The following is a 25469-nucleotide window of genomic DNA, read 5'->3' on the forward strand; positions in this document are numbered from 1 at the left end:
TATTTTTACTTGATTTATCGGTTTAAACAGTAATAAATTATAAACGAAATTGTTCCGTTTCAATTGTTTTTCAAGACGCAAAAGTTAGTTTCTTTTATAATTGTTTTTTGTATTAGTTTTATACAATAGAGAATGGTGACTGTATTAGTATTCCGTCTTCAAAGGGTGGTCCTGCTTACCAAATCACGCATGATCGAGTTATATTTAGATCTACTGAACGCAATTCAACTTCTTGGTGAGGTAATCTTAAAAAAGCCCATGCATATCATTAACCTTGCCACGTGCTGATCTACAGATAGCGCATCGTCTATTTGTGATCGTGTAACATAGTTGATACATTACCACGTAACGAAGTATTTTAATGCATTTACTTGTCTATAAAGCAAAGGAATGATTTCGCTGCGAAAAAGGGGAAATGAAATGTGCACACTTGTTTTCCTTCAGTATCACGTTAGTATTTTTACGATTGATCATTTTCTTTATTAGTTTTATACAATAGAGAATAGATTTCAAATCGTTTTGACAAAAAATATTCGGTTTTCCAAAAAAAAAAACCAACTAAATAAACCCTTTATGATATACAAATACCGTAATTCAAAAAAAAAAATGATACTAAATTGAAACCAAAAAAAAAAAAAATTTTAAAGGGTTGGAATGAAGGCACAACTGTGCAAGCCTTTCCTTTTAAAAGGAAACTTTATTTGAATATGTGATTAATTATGAAAAAGTAAATTAGTGAGCACATCTGCGAGGGATATAAGGTTCCACATACGAGGGGGATATGTTTCACATACGACCAATATTAAATTATTAAGTTACACATAGGAAAAATTGCTTGTCACTTGGGTTCAAACCATGTCAAGGGCAGCCGTTGATTCCATGAGCAAGAAACTTTACATTTGTTGCTTATTACAGGCAGCCTGGCACATTCTGAAGTGTTTCTATAAGCTTATAGCTTCCAACACAATCGAACTAAAATCATGTTATATAATTTTAGACTTCACATACGACAGATGCTTACAGATAGACATTGCTTTTGACCTCCTGTAGTCAAGGTCACTGTGCCTAAAAATATAATAATGGTTTCCAGGAAAGCGATAGTGTAATCAGACTGGTATGTAGCAAGATTATGAAGAGGCCTAGCTTAAGATTGCTTATGGACCCCTAGGTTTAATGTTAAGTTGACTGTTATTAAGAGTAGAAAGATTGTTTCTTGTCAATTCTTAAACAATAACTGTAAACAGATAACTCTTTTAACAAGGCATTTAATTGTTATAATTATTGGTACAAATATGAAACATCATAGAATTAAGGTAGAGTAAAAAGTTTGCTTTAAACCTCTAGTCTTGTTTTACACAAAATTAACGTGGCGGTTGCGGTATGAATTATCTCGTACTTGATTTTTTTGGCTCAGTAGATCTACTGTTCAAGTATCAATTCTTTCATTTTTGAATAATTATACCAGTACTTTTATATATTCAACATATTTTGCAAAACACACGCACTGTCAAACGATATCATATTATATTGACAGTTTAAGATAAAATAAATAGATCTAGATCTGGATTAAACAAGATTTACACTTCCTCTTCCAGAAACTATGTTGTCATTTTACGAAAACAAAAATACTGACCGGTAAAACTTTTTGAGATCTCTACTCTGACCTTTTATTTGAATAACAATAGATTTAACCACAAACATGGAAATGTGTTCTTAGGAAAAAGTATGTGGTGAAATTATTATTGTTACCCACTAATCTGATAATTCAAATTGAACAGATTACGGTCATACAGGGATCCATGCATAGATCTTATGTCAGTACCAGTACTGGGTTACAAACAGAGTGACTCAAGTACTTGCAAAATGACAACAGTACCAGAAATGCATTTCCTAAATCGTTTTACAACATTGCTTTTAATGAACAATTTTGTTATGACCAAGTTTACTGAAAAAATTGCTTATTGTGTAAAGTAATTGTTAAAAACCTTTGGGCACCATCTGTACACACTATCTAATGACGTCACGTGTTTGTGTTTGTTGTGTTTTTGCTGAAGAATGACCTACCGATGAAGGTGAGTGTTTTACAATATATAATCTACTGTACATAATAAACAATGTTATGTGAAAAACACATACAATATATTATTTCGATAATTCTTAACTTAAACAAAGAAAATAAAACAGTCGGATGAGAAGGCTACTGCTGTAGCTGGCTATTTAGTTGTCAAAAATCATGACGACATAATTTTCAAAAAATACAGAACATGAAACTGCGGTACAGACTACAGTACAGTACAGTTTGCTTGCAGGTGAGGAAGTTATGTGTAACTTAAAACTTAAGAACATTGTAAAAGAATTTTAACAAAACATAAAACGTTCTAGCTCTACTGTAGTTTTAGATCTAATAGATGATCTATTCACTCGGGTTTTTTTTACTGATTTACCAATAAACTTTAAAAATTCTACTGGTTTCCTTGCAGTTTCCGGCCCTAGCAGGTTTTCCGGCACTTTATCATTTTCCTCCAGCACTATTCGGTACTGTATTCAATATTTTATGGTACTCAACTGTATGCAATATCTTTTAAAAGCCTCCATCTCCCGCCCTTCCCTAAACCCACGCACTTTTGAAGTATCAACTTGAAACTTTACATACTGTATGGACAGTCTAAAATATTCAGGCAAAATATTGTAGTTAGGGACCTATTGCCTTTTGTCATTGAATATTTCACATTTGTCCGTGCATAACTCAAAAGGTATAAAACATTATACTATAGATAGATCTACCCACGGTCTTTCAAATTATTATTTGAAAGACCCTGATCTACTGTACTGTAGGTCTACAGTTAAAAGATTTGTTCAAGTAGCCTATAAAAACACCATGAGTTTTTCTTTTTTGCATAATTTTGGAGTAATTGCCCTTTGTAATTTTTTAGACTCCGCTGTCTTTTTGTCGGGGGCATATCTGAAAAAGTATCATTTTGAAGATATCAACTTGAAACTTCACAGATTGATAAACCTCATAATGAGAAATTGCAGAACATCTATTATAAATATATAGTAGTAAGAAATTCTCCCCTCTGTAATTATTATACTTGAACTTATTAAGGATCTGGAAAAAGGTGATCGTTAAGCAATATTGAAGTGTTTAGATATCACAAATTTCTCGTTTGCATAGTTCTGGAATAATTGCCCTTTGTAATTGTTTCACAAGTGATTTTGTCCTGGACATTACTCAAGCAGTATACCACTATTATTCCAGGTATAACAACACATTTTATTGTAAAACTTAAGAGAACGTAATTCCTTGCTTTTTTATATCATTTTATTTTGGAGCTGTAAGTTTTTCGTACCCATTGTTGCCCAAAGCATAACATTAAAATATTTTCTTAAAACATCACAGATTGATAGATCTTTTTAGAACCGTTACTCCCTGATATATAATAAGTCATTGCCGTATGTAATATTTATTTGGTCATACTTGATAAACAAATAAAAACTTACTGAGTTTAAAGATTTCATTTGAGTGTCGATTGTTATGAGATATACATCGGAAAGATTCCACTTTCTTTTGATGTACTTTTTATAGACTATTATGTATACTGAATAAACTGTGACTAAATTCGGGATCCCTCCTATTATCAAAAGAAGACATCAAAGTTACGTGGTATGCGCACACTGAGGCAATATAACTATATAAACAATTCTTTAATTAATTACAAACTAGGCAAAACTAATAAGATCTTATTGTTTTAGAGAAACTGTCTACTAATAGAGAAAATGAATATTAAGCAACATGATGGAGCCCTGTTATACGTTGTCATCTGTAGACGATCTTGTTAAGACTATCTGCAGGATGCCGGGGATATTGACAATGGTTTTAATACAATTCTTGACCACGAAGCTCGCAGAATCATGTAAGATATATGTTTGATTAGTGTTATTCATTAAACAGTCATTTATAACAGTTCAGCTCTTTTTACACATGGCTAGTCAGTTTCGGTAAGAAAAGCAAAAAGTGACTTAATTATAAAATAAAATTATAAAATATGTTTCCAGGGAGTCTTATGTTTTCAGTTTTGTCTTCTTTTTGGAAGTTTTGAGAGAGTTGTTCTATGTTGTATTAGTTTATTATTATATCACATAACAGTGAAAATATAATATAGCAACGTCGAATATCTAATCAACGATAATTCTAGGACGCTTGCCTTTTTTCTTTTTAATGTTCGTTTCGCCTGAGTTATTACATAAGGGCAATTTGCTTCTAGCCAGTCTAAGTAATCCAGACGACACATAAATTAACACTTCGATCAAAATGCCTTCTAGACATGGCAAAAATAAGAAGGAGGTATGGTTAATTTATATTGCTTTCAGTTTTATAATTATTTTTTCAGGCCTTGAAATAGATGCTATAAATTCATGTGAAAGGGTATATAACATGGAGGGCATAGAGGAAGCTTGTATCAGATACAAAGGCGGGAAATCACTGGGGCGTTGTTCAATTGGATTTGATAATATCGACCCACGTACTGAAATATGTATCGTTCCAGAAAGGATAAAACTAAGCTGTTATTCTAACGTGAAATATTACAAGGACTTTCCGCACGAATTCTTTACAGAGGTATGATATCAAGTTACATTTATTAACAAATATAGATATATCGTAAAAAATATGTAATAACTGAAGATGAAACAATACTGTAAAGACAGTATTAGTTCAAATTAAAGCAAACGTAAGGATACAAATGATTTTCCTTAAAATTATGCGATGGCAGTGTCTGAACCACATTTACAAAGAATAAAAAACAATAACAAAAAAATACGGGATGTATTATTACCTCCACTTTAAATGTCAAAGTTCCGTCTGACATCAATAACAATTTTAAAGATACAACTCTTTAAAATGTACATATTAAAATCAAAGCAAATGTTAAAATAAGCTTTAACATCAAGTAACATTATATCAAAATGTTTAAATTAACAATTAAAGAACTATATCAGTGTCTTTTTTGTAATAAAATGATCTCCTTATAAAAGCAATATTTCACTATTTTTGCTACATATAGACCTTTTTTACGACGCGGTCCGTTGCTATAAAAAATCGACCGGAATTAGAATTTTCTCGCGCATGCGCAATCTGCGTAGGGCAAAAAATACTTCGCCCTACATAGAAATATAGTAGAAGTTCATAGACAATTCCGAGTTAGTTCAAGGTAAACGGTAGAAAATTATATAGAATAGCTTTCAACAAATATAGAAAAGATGACTTTATAGCTTTGTGGCGAAAAATGCCATAAAAGGCATGGAAAAGATACTTGTTTAAGAATTTGCGATCACGGACCTGACACTGAGATCTTTTTTTAAAGAAGATGTTGAAATATATCTATTAGCAAATGAAAAGTCAACTTATTTGCTGTTGAAATAGTTCATTTAAAAACAAAAGAAATTATATAACATGAAATCGAGATTAATTATCATTCAGAAAAAAATATCAGAACAGGTGATAATGCATTTTTAGTGTTCAATATTATACAATTATTGACTAGTGAGCCATTGAATATTATATAAATAACACATGGGTTTGTGGGTAACAGTAAAAATATCATCCCGAGGAAAATACTGTTACCCGAGGGTAACAGTATTTATACGAGGGATGATATTTTTACTGTTACCCACAAACCCATGTGTTATTTATTTTATTACCCCGAACAAATACTGTGATGATCTGAATTTGGCAACTAAATCTAACTGTAACAAAAATAAAAAAATAAGCCAAGACAAGTAATAACTAAACTGTCCTTACCTTGCACTTGTTTTAAGTGCACTGTAGGCCTACTTGAGAAGCTGTTTTTCATTTATTTTTTAGGCAAGTGATGATATCTACCAGTCATAAACATGTAATAAGTTGTGTTTTATTCAGAAAACAAAACACTAACCAATTTATAAGGTTATGATCTGTAAAATCTGATCCTTCTGCATCCAGAATATTCTTCGCATGGTTTTTGACAAAGTGCATTTAGAAAATAACGATGATATCCTACAGATGTCTGTCCACCAACTCTATCTGTAACGTTTCACTGGTTAAAATTGTTAAATTATCCTTTGTTGCATGCTTTAATTGTCTGCATGATCCAGTTTGACACAAAATTATTTACATTACAATTACTTCCGTTGAAAACGGATGTTTCCTGTTGAGTATTCAACAAAAAGATATTTAATACGCGAAAGGGACTCTAGGGTGCAAAGAACTAAATTTTATCAGAGTAATAGTTACTTCGGCGATGCCCTATCGTTGAAAATAAGAATGAATCGAGAGAAAAAATGGCGGCCATTTTATTTCATTTTATTTAGAAAATAGACCACGTGACCAGATTTTTTACTGTTAAAAAATACTGTTACCTATGTAACAGTACAAAATTCGTAGTCACGTGGTACACTTGCATTAACAGTAAGAATAACTCCCAGATGCCTATGGGAATTTAGCATTACGAAAAAAATGAGGGGTAATAAGATATTCACCGGCAGATGACATATTATCACATCATATTCAATGGCTCACTAGTCAATAATTGTTTTATTATATGAATAGGCTAAGCATTAAAAAAAATCACGAAAAAGTACAACCTTATTCTATACATGTACATATTTTGCCTCGTTGAAGCGCGGGAAAAAAGACGCACGTGTTAGGCGTGCAACGACTACCGTACGAGAACGCTGCGCATACAAAAGTAATTCAAGTTTATACTCATCGATGCGGTTTAGCCTTTAAGTATAACAGTAAAGTAATGATATTTCAATCGAGAAATATGCCATAAAGAACAAAACGCAACAATTATTTTTTAATTAACACACGTAATTAACATTCTAAGGTGTATGGTCATTGAATATGAGTCTCAATCTATATTTAGACTTGGAAAATCCAATTCAGCCAGTTAATATGATACTACACCCAGTGAATATGATTTTATAAAAAGTTATGTTGACTACAGTTTGGACCAATCAGATTGCAGCTATTTTTAGATCATATAATAAACCTGATTATATCCTTTATCCGATTTGCCTGTGATGCAAACTGAAAAATTTAAGTCACATAAATAGATTTTAAATAATTATTTTTTTTCTCAAAATCTTGAGAAGTTAAGATGGGTTGTTTGGTAAAGATATTATACACATTTTATCCTCTTCTTCGTTATACATGTTATTTTTAATAATGCACGTCACACAATTTTTCTCTTCTCAAAATCCATAAACATTGATCGGTATATTTAAAAGTTACATAAATTACTATTTTAATAAGCGTAAATGATTAACTATATCATGATATTTAAACGTCCCGGTTGAATGAACAAACGTTCGCGTGCCAATCTGTTTGACACTTGCCGCCTGACCAATTCAATTCAATGTTTATTTGGCTTTAACATTATACAATGTTTATCGCCAATACATATAGTATTTTGGCGGCACAAGACAAAACAATACATATTTTGAACATGAGAAAAGCATGATAATAACAATTATATACTTTGAACATAAAAACATATAAATTATCTATGACATTATAACACAGGTTACACAATACATAAATTATTTATAATCATCCTCTTAAAGAAAATGATTGGTATATATATTTAGCTAGCTTAATAATAGTACTGCTTTGAGAGCTGTTAAGAAGATTTTTAAACTTGAATAAAGTAGGCCAATGACAATAATAATTTGGCAAACATTTGATACGTAATTCTCTATAAAACGGACAAACTAAGAGGAAGTGATATTCATTTTCAATTACATTCATATTACATTTGGTACAAATTCTTTCTATATTTCTTTGTCTTCCTTCTTCTATAAGTAAGTTATGTGCAGAGCATCTAAATCTGGTCAAACTAATTCTATGATTTTTGTTCTTAACACAAGAAATATATTTTTCTGGTTCAAAATCTGTTTTCAGTAAACAATACGTTTCAAGTTTAGGTTGAGTTCTAAGATCAGAAAACCATTGTCATATATGCATTGTATTACATTTTGAATTTGCATATTAGACAAAGAAACATTATTCCATAGATATGTAAATCCAGTATCATCTAATATTTTTTAAAAAATTTTCGATCACATACATATATGATTGCCATGTCTATCACGCATATTAAATAATTTGTACATAATTGAATCTGGATTTTTCGAAATTTTATACCAGTATCCGATAATTCTTATCTTACGTATAATAATCATAGGGAATCTACCTAATTCCCCGTATATTGTAGCATTGGGTGTTTGTTGTCTTACTTGCAATATTTGTTTCATGAATTTCATATGCAGCCGTTCTATATCCGGGGCCTTATGAAACCCCCCCATATTTCACATCCATAGTTCATAATAGAAGCAATCATGGAATCAAACAACTTAATTTTTTCCGATACAGTCAACGATACAATATCAAATAATGAAGCAAGAGAAAACAGGGCTTTCATTGCCTGTTGTGATAAAGATTTTTGAGCCTGTAAAAAGCAACCATTGGAAGATAATGTAACTCCAAGATATGTAAAGTTTGTGACAATATTAAGTTTACAATTATCATAGAATAAATGTATATTTCTGGTCTGTTGCCCTTTATTAAAACCATAACAACTGTTTTATCTATATTAACACTTATCCCCAATCTGTACAATATGCATGTAAGTTATTTAAAATATTCTGAAGACCATCTCTAGAATACGACATTAAAACAGTGTCATCTGCAAGTAACAATAAATACATTCTAATTTCATCAATACAAAAAAGAATCTATGGTATTATCATATATACAATGTTGTATAACATTAATGAAAAATAAGAATTAGCAAGGGCGATAAAGGTTCGCCTTGCTTAACTCCCTTTATAGTATCAAATTTTTCAGTATAATGGCCATTAAACACGAACACAACATTTTACTTGTTCATTATATCTTTGTAACATCTTGACTATTAATCTAGAGGAAGCACCACACTGTAACAATTTAACCATATACCATTTCCTGTAAACCATATCAAACGCTTTTTCGAAATTCTACGAAAGCACAATAAAGTTTTTTCTTTCTCATGTGAAGATAACTCTTTTCTATTATGGATGTTAAAACAAATTATACAGTCGAAACCGTAGCTTTTGGGTTCTTCCTAAAAACCAAATTGGCAAATTCGGACAATAAATTCATTTGATTGCGGCGCCCATTATACCGAAGGAACGTGTGTGTATTTAAAAAGAGTAAGAAAAATATCTTAGAAAAAAATGCTAGAAGAGTAATATTCCTCTATAATTAATTCACATTATTGCTTTTGATCTTCTTTTTAAGGAACTAAGACAATTACAAAATACACCTTTAGTCCAGCTTTTCTGGGTAAATACAATTGATATACATATGGTTAAAAGTTTACCCACAATTAACGGTGCAAGTATATCGTTGCATTCAATAAACCATTTCCTGGAATAAGGCAGTCAATACCTTGCGCTTTTTCTTCGTTTTAACTCTGAAATAGCTTGTAAAACTTCTTCAACAGTAAACAAAATGTCAAGTTGTTCTACATTATTAATATTTTTATCATTAGACAAATCATTCTCAACATTTTCATTACAGAAATTATTATCACCAGAAAAAAACATGTTTAAAATGACTAAAGAATTCTTCCGAGCTTATGTTACTATTTTGAGGCTTCTTAGATTTAAGCTTACGTAACTCTTGCCAAAACTGCTGTGACGAAGCTAGGTTATGTAAATGATTTTTTTGTTTGGCCTTAAAACATGCGAGAGCTTTACGCTTCACTGAACGGTACATCCGACGCTTTTCTAATAAAATGTTTCTGTTATAACTGGATTCATTTTTCCTATATGCTGTTTTAGCTGCACGAAATTCACGTTTAGCCCCTGCACATTCATGATTAAACCATGCATTTTTGATCTTTACACATTTACTGACCTGCCAAAAATAGTACAAGTTTGCTTCTTTAAAAAGAAGCATGCGAGAGGTCTTTTTGCTGCTGTATAAGATTTGTTTAATTCGAAAATATTTGGGGATATTTTTGCATAAACGACACATTGAATGGTTATAAATAACAATTATTTAACAAAATAGAATTTATTTTTTATATTGAATATAGTATCATAATGAAAGTTCATTTTAAAAAATAAAGAAAGTTTGTTTTACACTTCATTTTTTTTAATGTATTGAATGATTATATGCCAGAGAAATGGACTTTTTTTCGGCGCATTAGTGGGGTACTTTTTCTAAAAGGGAACACTTTATGTTACGTCATCAAACTAAATTTAAAATAAATGATATACACATGAATATATATTAAAAGTAGTATCAAAGTAAACGTTTTTTATAAAATTCAATAAGCACATTTTCGATTAATGTTTTGGTAAGTATACGAAAACATTTCCTATACATTTTCCGAAACGGGCATAAAGTTTGTAAATCAAACAATTTTAAGTCCCAGATTTACATAAAATATGTTTATAACATTTGATTGGAATAAACAGTGTATAAAGCTGCATGCCTCCAACCACAATTAATATTTGAGGAAAATCTTGAGTAAAGTTTGTGCCATTTGCGCCAAAAAATCTCCGTTGCGTTATTTAGTCATACCGGTTCAAATCTATTAAGGAGCAGCACAATTTCGGTACACGGTTCACTCGGTCATATAATAGTGCATGGTGATAGTTCACTGTTACTATTTATCGGAATATGAAATAGTAAACTGCTATTCAGAAAACAATACAGTAATCGATTTATACAATATAAAAGATTAAAACGGAATAAAACATCCACGCAGCGCTAAGTAATGTAAATGATATTTTCCGATTTGTCTATGTACCGAATTGTTCAATTCGATGTTAATTTTTCGTTTAAGGTAAAGCGTATTTTGAAACGGAGCATGCGCAAAACAAATTTTGTAGACTGCTCCTAATGATTTTACGCTTTAAATGAGACTCGTTCACTACAATCAGATCCGCAAAAATGGATGCCGCCAGCAATCAGTCTGACGACTGTGGAGAGGTCTGATGACCTCTCCAATAAGCATTTGTATCTATACCTGTATTCAAATCAATATTGGAAAGTACAATATTATCGACTATATTTTCTAAATTAATAATTTGTGAGTCAATTAGTGTTTTATATTCACAACTTTTATCATTACTCCAGAAGAGCTTATCTATGAATTTATCATCCACGGTCGTATCGGGTACCATACTGTTAACACTTAGATCAATTTGAATAGGTAGGTGCATGATGAGAACATGTATATAAATCGTGAACAATAAAATCCGTTATATATTTGAAAAAAATCATATGACATAAGTACATAATCAATAAGACTATTTCCGTTCGGTGACATATATGTAAAGCTACCGACACCAGCGTCATCAACAATACGCCAATTAACAATGATTAAATTCGAACATAAACATAAATCAAGCAATTTGTTACCAGAAGAATTAACAGTTTTATCCATGCTAAATCGTTCAGGTAAATCATAATTAAAATTATCGTGTTCATCAGTTTCTAATAATAATAATAATAATAATAAAGACTTTATTTAACGAGAGAACTCATTTGAACAAACATATCAATCTTCCATGAGGCCCTCAACAAGGAACATATTCAAACCATTAAAATACATAAATGTAAAAACATACAGGTTATTTTCAATTTGTATACATCAATGCGTGATAAAACCTCAAGTATAAGGTTTTAAAATGGTTAACAGATGTAGCAGACTTAATATAATCAGGAACGCCGTTCCAAATACAAGATCCAGAATAAACAAAAGACTTACGAAATTGTTCAGAATTTGGTCTATGGGTATAAAGTTGAAAATCAGATGATGAACGCAAAATGCGAGTATGAACATCTGATGATAAATGAAATTAATCAATAAATAGAAGGCGCCTGATTATTCATTATTTAAAACATCATAATAGCATTTTTTGAAAAACAACAAAGGTCATCCAGCGGAGTTCAGAAAAAAAGTTCAACAGATGGATTTGTCATAATCTTTGTCTAGAATTAGTCTTGCAGCTCTCTTTTGGAACTTAATGAGTTTATCCTCTAGAAAGGACGTACAGTTACCGTAAATTATGCAACAATAATCAAGATGTGGTAAAATATATGCATTGTAAAACATTTTACGTACAGGTATAGATATGAATAATTTTATACGTGATAATAAATGTAACAATGAGTTACACTTTTTAAGAACATTATCAATATGGCTTTGCCAAGACAAGATGTTATTAATTGTAATACCCAATAATTTTTCTTCAGAGCTACAAAAATTTTGCTGTGTTTTATATAAAATACAAGGATTACTTTCATGAATATAATTTGGCTTGTGTTTTGAGGAAATATACATGACCTTAGTTTTGTTAACATTGATAGACATGCGATTCAAATCACACCATTTGTTGGCATTTAAAAGATCATGAGTAAGAGATTCAACTACTCTGTTTAGGGATACATCAGAGGTTGAAATGGTGGTGTCATCTGCAAAAATATCAGTCTCTGTTTTTTCCATAGACAAAGGCAGGTCATTGATATAGATTAAAAACAGTATATGACCTAGCACAGAGCCCTGAGGAACTCCAGTAGTTACTGAACTTGACTCTGAATATAAACCGGATATGTAAGTTTGTTGGGTTCTTCAACCTTAATAGGAGGAAAACAAAGCAACTGATGAAGGGTCTAGGTTATACATTCTAAGCTTTTCAATAATAATAGAGTGATCCACATAGTTAAAAGCTTTAGAGATTAAGGAAAATTGAACCAACTATTTCATTTTTGTCAATAGCTGTAATCCAATCATCAATAATTCTAATCAATGCTGTTTGACATGAATGATTTGACCTGAATCCAGACTGACATTGGTATAGAAGTTGATTTTTCTCAAGGTATTGCTTTAAATGTGAACTGACATGACGTTCAAGAATAAGTGATATCAAGGGAAGTATGGATGAAGTATGGAAATTGGCCTATAATTTCTTTTATCACTTTCAGAACCCTTTTTATGTATAGGAATGACTTTTGCATTTTTGAATGATTTCGGAAATGTATTGTTAAGAATACTGTTATTGAATATAGTGGTAAGTATGGGAGCAATAATATGAGCCGATAACTTTAGAAACCTTGCACTGAGACCATCTGACCCACATGACTTTGTAATATCAATCGATTTTAATTGGTTCAACACATAAGAGAGCTCTATTTTAGGTATTTTGAAAGGGGGTATATGCTGAAGTTTAGATGCATTTAGTTCAACAAGCTCAGGATTTTCATAACCAGTCTGATTAATGGTATGATGGGATTGGTGGAGATTCACAAATTGTCTGTTGAATAAATTTGTAGTGATTAAAGGGTCAGAAACCGGGTTGCCATCATCATCATCAATAAAATGTGTTTGGACCTTGGATTTGTAACCAGATAATTCATTTAGACCAGTCCATAATTTCTTTGGGTTGTGTTTGTTTTGATTGATGGTATCATTATAATATTGTCGCTTAGAATCATATATGAGAGACTTAACGTGTTGTTTCCATATGTTGTAATTATATGTGTCATTAACCCTATGAAACTGGTGTTTTGTTTTAATAGCATCGAGGATGTTTTTATTAATCCAGTTTGGTTGGGTGACCCCCTTTACTCTTTTTTTTCTGGTTGGTGCATGTTTTTCAAGGACAGACAAAAATTTATCAGTGAACAAATCTATAGAGTTATCTTGATTTTCTACAGATGCTACTTCTGACCAGGGTTGCTCTGACAATTCGGTTAAAAATCGATTTTCATCAAAGTGTTTAAGAGACCGGAAGGTTATTGTCTTATGCATGGGACCTTTAACACTGATATTTGAAAGTTTGCGTGTAAGACAAATGGGAAAATGGTCACTAATGGATAAGGAAGGTACAAAAACATCGACTATATTTTGAGGCATGTTTGAAAATGCATGATCTATCAATGTAGCAAAGCTTGAAGTTACTCTGGTAGGAGATTCAACAAGCTGAGAAAAATTTACAGACTGCATTAGATCTAACCAAGATTTAGAACAATTATCATGCTTTAAAATATCATAGTTAAAATCTCCAATAACAATACATTCTTTTCCTCTAAATATGATATTTCTAAGGATATAGCAAAATTATCAAGCCACTCAACTTTAAAAGATGGTGGTCTGTATGCATAACACAATAATAACGATTTACATTTAGGTTGTTTAAGTTCAAGCCAAATGGATTCAATAGAAATACTTTCTAAATCAGATCTATGTACAAAAGATAAACAGTCTCTAACATAAATAATTAAACCGCCTCCATTGGAAGGCCTGTCCTTGCGAAAAAGTGTAAAATTGTCCAACTGTAGTTCATTGTCTAGAACATTTACATTTAGAAACGTTTCACATAAACAGAGTATATCAATCTTTTGTTCTGAAATTATAATTTTGAGTTCGTCTAATTTTGGGTACAAATAGTGAATGTTAAGATGTAGTATGTTCAACCCTTTATGCGTGTACCAAGAGTTACTATTCTTATTGGAGTCATAGTTTAAAGTATTGTCATTTACAATTTCATTAGTCAAATTAACATTGGTTTCTCCATATTGAAATGAATTACTTTCACAAATATTTAACGACGGCGATCCCAAGAATTCTGATTCCTCAGCCATGATGTTGGTACTGGCATGTAGACCATGTTCTCGTCTCTCCTCCCTGTAAACCTCCCTTTCTGAAAATGAGACTTGTTGTCCGTTTTGATACTGCTATGATCATCAGACGGCATCGTAGATATTCCTAGGACATAGTTTATAGCCTTCCTCATGGTTGTTCAAAACAGTTTTCCACCCTTTCTATTTAGATGTAAATAGTCTTTATACAACGACTTGTCTGGGGTACCATGCAGGATAAAGTCAGAGTCATGGTTGATATAGTGGTGACCACCATCTGCACACAGATCTCTAAACCTGTTGTTGGTTTCAGATATAATGGTGTTGACAAGTTTGTCATTTCTTCTAGGTAGAATTGAAGAAATGATTATTTTACATTTTGAGTTGAAAGTTTTTACAGTGTGTATTGTATCCTTCAGCTCATCAACTATGTACTGGTTGGAATCTGCATCAGATATATTATTTGTGCCTACATGAAGTAATATTACATCTTTATCCTTTATTCCATTTGAATCTGTATCATTCATTGATATGAAGGTATTTTCAATTGTGCGTATTCTTCCACCAGAGTGAGTCTTGATGTTTACTTTCACATTAAAGTCTGACATTCTGTTCGCACTCAGGATACCTGTCATTGAATCACCTGCTATAAATGCAGAGTATTTAGATTTTGAATTTTGATATTCTGTTGGCCGAGTGTTATTTTCAGGCTTTTTTGTGTTAATTTGTATGTCTTTCTCAAAATTATCCTGTTTATGAGGCTCAGGCGAGATCGTTATTTCAGCAGAAGTCTATATTACCGATCTACCAATTTGCTGTTTTACTTCATACATTTCTTTCAACAGTTCATCTCTCAAGTCTTTAATGTCTTTAGCTACTTTCTTTCCTACACACTCAGTCACACTTTCAATTTTTAATTCGATACTGTCTGCTTTCATTGTAGACTTGGCCAATCGATCGGCAAGTTGTGTTTTCTCTTTTGACAGTGTAACATTTTGCATATGATGGAATATACTTGCTATAATCGCAAACATTTTGTAAAATGTCCGATCTATCACCACATCTGGCATTTGTATCTCCAATAATTGATACTTTACCATGCTCCTGATACTTTCGAATGTTATGTTCTAATTTTTCAAAAAACCCAATTTCATGACTGAGTTACTTGGTGGTATATATACAAAACAAACATATAGATCATCTTCAAAACCAAAAATGTTTTACACAACTTCACCCATATGAACCCTGCACTATCAGTCTCTTGAACTATCATTCCTTGCTTAAGACTGGGTTTATAGAAAAGACAAATTCCACCATGACCTCTCTTAGATTCATGACCAATCCAGTTATTCAAAGGAAGTGTACAATACAAATTGTGTAATATTATGTCATACAGGGGTAATAAAATTTTATCTTTAACACACTGCTGTTTCGATTTAAATTACTGATGGAAAAATCGTCTAATGATACCTTAAACAAAGACATATGTGTGTACCCGTTTTGATAATTGAATTATTACTCCCGCACATTTTCGTAGATCTGTTAAAACAAATCACGTTTTCAGTACTTACCGCCTTAAGTCATCCCAAAATTAATATTTTTGGGGTGACATGACATGAAATCGCATCTATTAAAGCCTTAAAGTATGATAAACTGTAGACATCGTTATTGCTTTTTGCCCTACGCAGAATGCGAATAAGCGAAATGCAACATTCGTTGCTATGGAAAATCGTATTGTAAAAAGGTCTATAACATCAAAATGTTTGAATATGTTCAGTCCATTTATCTATTTATAAAGTTCTGCATTCCTGTATGTCTGTCAGATGATGATATGATATCATGCCAATATTAACTCGAATAAACCTCGAATTGTCGTTTCTCATAAAATAATGCAAGTAGTTTATCAATTTCTTATTAACAACTGACTTCAAGGTGGGACGTTTTTCTTTCCTCATTGGTTTTGTTATTTTGCTCCTTTCTTTGATCTTTATGTTATCTGTCATAATTCTCATCTTATTGAGGTTTCATTTTATATGCCCGAAAGAATTTCGGACATATTATGTTATACCCCCTGGCGTCCGTCCGTCCGTATGTCCGACCGTCCGACTGTTAGCAATTTGGTTTCCGCTAAATAACTTAAGTATTAATAAACCTACGAGCAGCTGTAAAATTTTATATGACGAACAGCCATGTCCAATACATAACCCCTATTGATTTTAGGGTCGTAAGGTCAAATGTCAGGGTCACAATGACCTACACACTGAAAATTATGGTTTCTGGAGCAAATAACACAAATCCCATTTGGCTTACAGTATTCAAACTTCATAGGATGATTGCCTATATTGAATAAAATATAGATATCTATATTGGGGTCGCTAGGTAAAAGGTCAATATCAACTGACCTTAATATTGTTAACAGTTTTACAACTGTCAAACTTCATAGGATGATCACTTATATTGAGTACATTAATTATATGCCCTAAATTATTTGCTTATATTATGTTATACACCTGGCGTCTTTCCGTCCATCCGTCATAGCATTTTTACTTACAAGATAACAATTTGATGGTGGTGCTTTAGATATATATGAAGGTTCTTCAGCTATAAAAGAGGATTGCTTTTTTAAGGAGGTAATACTTTATTTTAATGTGTTTATTTGTCAATTTCTTTAATTTATGTATACATTGTGTTTCCTTAAATGGGTACAATGAAAGAAGTCTCAATTTTTGTTTGTTTATTCATTCAACACTTTTGGGGCATATAATGCTCCGTCTAGCGGTGCTCTTGTTTTTGTTTTTTTCTATTGTCCTGTATGTCGTTCCCATCTCTTCTAACATTCTGGCTCATCATTTTCTGTTTCCCTTTTCAAGTTCACGTCTGGTAAGGTTACAATCTGTAGTGTAGCAATTGAAGCCGATCCGAAATCAACTTACTATCAGGCAGCAGCTACTCCAAAATGTTTTCCTCGTGCATTTTAATGATAGGGGTGCTGAGTACAGAAGTTCTTGTGTCGCTTTCACAGGTGTTAAATAAAGCGAAAAGAAGCTAAGAAGTATGAGTATTAAAAGTTGCTTTTTTATATTGGAGTCATTGATGGGAAGAATAACATAGTTGCTGCTACTGGTGAAACAGATAACGAAGATGCCATCACTGTTCGGATGGATAAGGACCTTGAAGTAAATGGAAGGGCTTGCGTTATAATACAATGTATTTTATTCTTTAAGATGTCAGCATCAAATAACGGTGCCTTTACAAGGCTGGTTGAAGAAATCATTAATGTTGTTGTTCTGATAATTAGTAGAATTGGACAATACGTCTGAGTTCACTCTAATGGTTATTAGCTTATTATCTCCCCTAATAGAATGAATCACCATCAGGTGATACCCCAGAAACACGTTCCTCCGTCATTTGCACTCTCCTCATCTCCTTATAAGAAATCAAGTGATGAATGCCTTATCAAATATCTACTATCATTGTCATCGTCACCCTTCCCTTTCTTCATTAAAATGTCTTTTGTACGTTTTCATATGCTATAGAATTGAGACACAGTGAGCAGCAAAAAAACGGTACATGTTGCTCCATTACATGACCAGTTACCCTGAAACATTTTCAAGCATAGCCTTGAGTCCTTGGTGTGTTGCATCTATATTCAGCTTAGTTGTATTATTTGGTAGCAAAAATATATTGCAGGTATTTCTCGGATGCATTGTTGGAACAGTTTTAAATCGCGGTGTTATGACCAAGTTAGAAAAGACATAATTATTCTAGGTCATAGTAATGTATCAAGAATGGACAGTTTACAGTGTGGTCAAATGTTCATATTTACAGATAATCTGTTGAAATTCCGCTTCCAGTTCTATTTCTTCAAACAGAGCTGGACCTCGATTTTCAGAGAACCGCTTTTTAAACATATTTCTCATGTCTACTGATACTTTTCAAGGACGTTTATTAGGTGCAAATGTCTCTATGCTTGGAATATCATTGGATGGAGTCGCTCACAGCGATTCTGTTGCCAATTGAGGAATTTTTTGAGAGACCTAAAGTCAATGACCCCATTTATGTGTATATATTTACACGCAGATATCCGTTAGGCAACTCTTATCCAATTTTCTTTTCAATGTGATTTGCAATCTGTCATGATATGAAATTATATTTCATTAATTGGCTATAGTCTTGTAGGACGATGGTAAATTCAGCAGTTATCTCCTTCTTTAGCAACACACATGTCACTAGGAATGTGATCAGACATTTAACCAGGCATTGCATTAAACATATCATAAGTCATGACATCAGACATGTTAGCAGCTATGATTTCAGACATATCACCAGACATGGCATTAAACAAGTTACTTAGCATTGCATCAGACATGTCACCAAGCATCGCAATAGACATGCCAAAAGGCTAAGCATCAAACATGTCATAAGTCCTTGCTTCAAACATGACTGTCATAAGCTATGACATCAGTCATATCACGATGTATTGCATTAGACATGTTACCAAGTATTGCACCAGACATGTCAATAGCCATGACATCACACATGTCACCAGCCATGACGTCAGACATGTTACCAAGAATTGCACCAGACATGTCAATAGCCATGACATCACACATGTCACCAGCCATGACGTCAGACATGTTACCAAGTATTGCACCAGACATGTCACCAGCTATGACATCACAAATGTCACCAGCCATGACGTCAGACATGTCACCAAGTATTGCACCAGACATGTTAACAGCCATGACATCACACATGTCACCAGACATGACGTCAGACATGTTACCAAGCATTGCAATAGACAAAATTATAAGCTTTGCATCACACTTGCCACCTGGTTTAGCATCAATAATGTGATAAAGCATATTATAACTCGTCAACAAACATAATATTAGACATGCCACTAGGCATGTATGGTAGGCATGTAATCAAGTATATCATCAAACTTGTCACCATTCACACAATTTAGACACGACACCAGGTGTTTCCAGGCATGAATGGCATCATTCATGTCACTAAACTGTCATGTTATCAGCCATATTATCAGGCAAGCCATTAAACATAACTCTAGAGATGGAATCACACATGCCATCAGACGTTTTACCAGGCAAGTCATTATAAATGTTACTTAACATGGCGTTAAACATGCAATCAGCAATATAAGCAAGCAAGTAATTATGCATGTCTCTAGACATGACATTAGACATATCAGCAGCCATGTCACGAAACATACTATTAGACATGTCCCCAGGGGTTTCATTAGGCATTGAAACTAGTCATAAGAAATTGCATCAGGCCATGAAATCATATATATTACCCACCAGCCGTGTCATCAAAAATGTCACCAACCATTGTATCAGACATGGCATCATTCAAGCACGATGAAACTTGTCACCTTGCATGACACCAGACATGTCGCTAGGCCTTGTACGGACATAATCCCCTTCGGACAAAATACCCTTCGCATACCCGGACAAAATCCCCTCCACGAGTAGACATAATCCCCTTCATGTTTTTGCAAGGCTAGACAAAATCCCCTTACCTACCCGGACAAAATCCCCTGGTTTCATAGGTTTCTAATGTATTATTATGCTCCATAAAAATTGAGGAATAAAGTATAATTACGCTCCATAAAAATTGATGAATAATGAACTTTTGTTTTTTTATTTATAATTATGTATCAAGTCAACCTTTATAATTAAATAAGCTTGATTAGACATATATTTTTTATTTGTTCAGATCAATTATCAACCAAATTATCATTAAAAAATATTATTGCTCCGCGCCAGCTATTTGTGTTTACTATTTTTTTTGTCCATGGGCCCGGATTTGAGCAATAAATCCTTTCGATTAACAGCTAAAAGTAAATCCGCATTTAAGAACTCCTTTCGATTTCTATATTGGTTTCCCCGTCGGTAATTCGCAGCATGTCATATTAATGAATGAGAACCGGAAAGCAGTTCTGCTGTTACATAAATTCGAAAGCTATAAATAGCTATAAATGTTTTGATTTTTGACACTTTGGTTATAAATTTGTTATTTCCCTTTTTTTGTAGTACATGAAATTATAATTTGTTACATTTTGAAATACATTTACACACAGCATATCAAGTATACTATTAGTGATTGAATTTGTCAATATAAAGAAGATTTCAGGCAAAAGATTTTAACAATTTTGCTTTTGATAATTATTTTTAATTTATATTTATGAAATTAAATGTTTAATAATAACATGTTGATATATTGGTTGTTTTGAAATAATTAAACTTTAGTATATAAGGTTACATTTCATTAGCGTCATTGGTACAGCATACCACTTTGTGATAATGGTATGACTGGTGACATGTTCGGGGGTCCGTACTCGACAGCGAAAGCTGCATTTTGTAGCCTTACGAGCGGATGGACCCTCATTAAGGTGATTCCGCTTTGTCAGCCAAGTTTGTTTTCACAAAGTCTGTGCAAAGTGAAAGTAGGCCAAAATTCATATAACAACAAAGCTCACATTGTTATATGATGAGCCATTTGCAAGTACACTTCCAATTCTATGTTTTAAAGACTATTTTAAACAAAAATAAAAATGATAACAATAAGAAATTTACCTTGAATGGGCTACATTTCTGAAGACCAAAAACATTATGTTGCAAATCTTTATGCACATTTCATGAATGGCAAAATCCAGTTTAAAGTCTATTTTAGTGCAAACAAATGCTTTTTTTTTTGCAGAAAATACAAAAAACTTAAAAAACATAAATCTTAGGAAAGTAGTTTATCTGACCTTGAAAAAACATGGCCTCCATGACATGTGTAAAAAAGTAGTACCATGAAAATAAACATCATTTACCTATTTTTTGTGTACATGACAAACAGACACACTTCACTGTTACACATAAAAAGGTTAAATTTTAAAGTTTGATTGTGTTTTCATTTTAATTGTAGTTCATAAGGTTATAAATGATGATTGTTTTCTTGCACTACTTTTTTACAAAAAAATAATGGAGGCCATGTGCTTAGAAGGACATGAGATACTGATTTATTTGAAGTTAAGTTTTGAAAGATTTTTGTATTTGCTGCAAAAAATTGCTTTTGTTGGCACTAAAACAGACTTTTAAAAGGATTTTGCCATTCATGAAATGTGCATAAAACTTTGCAACAGAATGTTTTTGGTCTTCAGAAATGTAGCACATTCAAGGTAAATATTCTTATTGTTATCATTTTTATTTTTGTTTATAATTGTCCTTAAAATATAAACCTGGAAGTGTAGTTTCAAATGGTTCATCATTTTACAATAAGAGCTTTGTTGTTATATGAATTTTGGCCTACTTTTACTTTGGACAGACTTTAGTTAAAACTAACATGGCTGACAAAGCGGAATCACCTTAAGCATAGGCTAAAGATAGATATCATGACAACAACAGAAACTTTGATCTGCAGTTTGAACATGAAGTGTAATGTTTTTTATGAATGGTTTTAAAGCAATTCAACAAAAAATATATATTGATCTCCCTAAAAATTAATTAACAATAGTTTTTTTATATTACCAATGTCAAATAGCTTTCATATCTTTGTCTCGCACGAATATGATATTAGTGAATTTCCTCATACCTACCTAAAATTCAGGTAACAGTCTTCTATTATATTGTTGTATCATAGTTGAAATACCTTTCTGTTGAAAATGTGTCAGGGTTAAATCGTATACATATACATGCACAGTGCGTTAACTGGAGTGCGGGTATTAGTTACCTGCACTCCAGAGCATGCCCGTTGATTGGCTCATTTTTGCTGGGGTTTACATATTGTGACGGCAGAGATAGGGAAAGCGACAGAAATATCATATTCAGATGTTCGTTCATTGGTTCATTTTTGCCGGGGTTTCATATTGTGACAACAGGGAACGTGTTTTTATGTTTGACTATGATACAAAAGAGAAAGAACACCAAACACTCGGTATTCTGATTAATACTCGGGGGCTACGCCCCCTCGTACAAATCAGATAACCTCGTGTTTCGGTGCTCTTTCTATTACATAAATACTGTATCACCATGTAACGCGTGTATAACAAACAAACAAAATCCTGAATTTGGTCTTTTGGAAATTCATCCCATTTTTTCATTCCAGAGTGTGTTCTACTTTCAGTTTTGAAAGAAACCATTTTTTTTAATTTGACATGAAAAATATGCATGTAATATTACTATATTATAATATTAGTCCCTTTTGTTACTATTTGTATATTTGTTACAATTATAACAGACTTTGATATTTCTATCATCTATCTTCTGTTACTGAAACAGAACACAGTACAGTCATGTCACATAACATTTACAAGTCTTGTAAGTCTTGTTTGTATTCAATGGAATTACTTTCCTTGCCAGGTAGGCATCAGTGAAAGCATTTTTATATTCAATATTTTTCCCCTCTTTTTAATTATGGACAGTGCATAAGATAAGTATAATTATGCAAAAAATAGTTTACAAAACATTCGGAAAAATGTACAATAGTACTTAATCTGAATATAACATGACCTGTGCGGAGGAATAATTTGGTAAGGTATCTGTAATGAGCACAATTTTTTGCGCGGAGCTTCTCAATTGCAGCATTGCAGCAACATTTGTACTTGTTAGTTTAGCAGTGTTCATTATAATTGTGGTAAATTATCAACTGCATAACAAATATAACAAGCAATTATCATAGTATTGCAAGCAATCCATAAGTCCCCAACCGGTTAGAACCCCAGTTTTCTCAGGATGAATAAGCATAACAAATGTTTCAATTTTTCTCAATTTTAAGTAAATTTGTTGGAAAAAAATCTTTAAAAGTCATCTCAGGAAACAGTTTTTATGAACTGACAGACTGAAGGAGATTCTAAACTTATTCTTTTTAAACATCCCTGTTACCTAAATATAACAGAAAAGATAACTCTTGAAATAAAGATGCTAGATTTATGAACATTGTCATACATGATACCATTTTTAGTCACAAAGAAGAAAAGTAATAAAATAACAATTTTCAAATATACCAATAACATGTATATTGACAAAGATGAAAATTAAAAAAAAATATAATGTAGGTGTTGATAATGAATGTTTATTTGGAATTTGAAGTAAATCCATGAAGAAATAAGAAAATTAAAGAATGGATAAGAAAAATTTAAAGTTTAAGGAGGAGACAATTCTGGAAAATTTGGAGTCTAGATTTATAAACCTTGTCATATTATTATGATGTGGGAGTTTGAAGTAAATCCTATAAGGAATGAAGAAATTGGGAGTAAAATATACCAATTTCTCGAAAAAGTTCAAGGTTGGCATAATTCTGAAAATAGTCTTGCTAGAGTATTGAACCCTCTCACATATGTTGAGTGATAATAAGAAACATACATATGAAGTTTGAAGCAAATACATTAAGAAATAAAGAAGTTTTAAAAAAAACTTCTTTTTTTTCATGAAAATTTATGAAGTTTAAGGGAAATAATTCTGATTTTTGTGCTAGAGTTGTAAACCTTGTCACATATGATGTGGTGGGTTACCAGAAACTAATATCTAAAGTTTGAAGTAAATACCTTAAGAAATAAAGAAGTTATAGTGAAAAAGCGTAAACACTGGAATCAGAAATCTTGAAATTCAGTCTATTTGTTGCCATAGCAACCAGAATTTTCAACATAGGAAGTAACAAAAAAATGTGCATAATCCCCAGACTGCCATCTACCCATACTTTAAGTTTCATTAAAAATATTTTTAGTACTTTTTACGTTATCACTGGATCCAGTTCATGTGTTAAATTTGCCATATTTTCAGTCTATTTGTTGCCATAGCAACCAGAATTTTCAACATAGGAAGAAAAGAAAAAGACGTGCATAATCTCCATATTGCCATCTATCCATATATAAAGATTCATAAAAATATTTTTAGTACTTTTTAAGTTATCGCAGGATCCAATTTTGTGGTCGGACAGACAGACAGACGGACGGACAGACGGACAGAGGGTAACCTAAAGTCCCCTCCGGTTAAACCGGTAGGGGACTAATTAAAGTGGAATAATTAGACAAAGTGTGTTTTTCATTATTGTTGAAGTTTTAAAAGTCAAATCATCAATGCCATCATTACATTTATTTAAAAAATTATTATAATTTCAAAAACACTATTACAACTCGGCCGATGGTGAGGAAGAAATATATTATGCAACTCTGTCCTTTAAGCACAGGCCTTATCAGTATAGAACTGTTGAACACAATATTTCCGAATAAAGTTCTAGCAATCACCACACAGCATAATGCAGTATGTCGCTCTCATACACACTTTATAAACAGAAAAATCATACGAGGGGGATTTTTTCCCAGGTAGCAATTTTATTGAGGGGATTTTGTCCACTTTCACACATGAACGGGATAATGTCCACCCATCGAAGGGATAATGTCCATGTATACAAAAATACATGAAGGGGATTTTGTCCGAAGGGGATTTTGTCTGAAGGGGATTTTTTCCGAAGGGGATTTTGTCTGACATTCATGAAATATGTCATATACCATGACATGAAACATGTTCCTTAAAAATTATAGAGACTAAAATAGTGATGTTTTCCCCTATTCAATTTCCATTAATGAAGTATACATATTCACCATAATGTTATCTTGTTAAATGCTTATATATGCTGATTTTTTTTTTACATTTTTGACAGAAATCGTTCAGATGTGAAGACACATATTACGATAGATGGTGTGATGAAGCTTTTAAAGTTTTTGTTGTAATAACATCATATCATACATCGGATATAGTAATACTGCACGTGAAATACAACACAC

At 32.2% G+C, this 25469-nt stretch overlaps 1 protein-coding gene across 1 annotated transcript; it reads left to right on the forward strand.

Moving 5' to 3' along the window:
• Nucleotides 1–1984: 1984 nt before the first annotated feature.
• Nucleotides 1985–25469, forward strand: LOC132759137 (uncharacterized; the record flags this gene model as incomplete). The annotated part of the gene is given in 4 exon segments (XM_060750860.1): nt 1985–2072; nt 3754–3914; nt 4392–4618; nt 25346–25469. Coding segments are annotated over 3 exon segments (472 nt in total), but the record flags the coding sequence as incomplete, so codon positions are not given.

Source organism: Ruditapes philippinarum, unplaced genomic scaffold (genome assembly GCF_026571515.1).
Source record: "Ruditapes philippinarum isolate M1 unplaced genomic scaffold, ASM2657151v2 ctg9495_1_1_1_1, whole genome shotgun sequence".
Classification (NCBI taxonomy): Eukaryota; Metazoa; Mollusca; class Bivalvia; order Venerida; family Veneridae; genus Ruditapes; species Ruditapes philippinarum.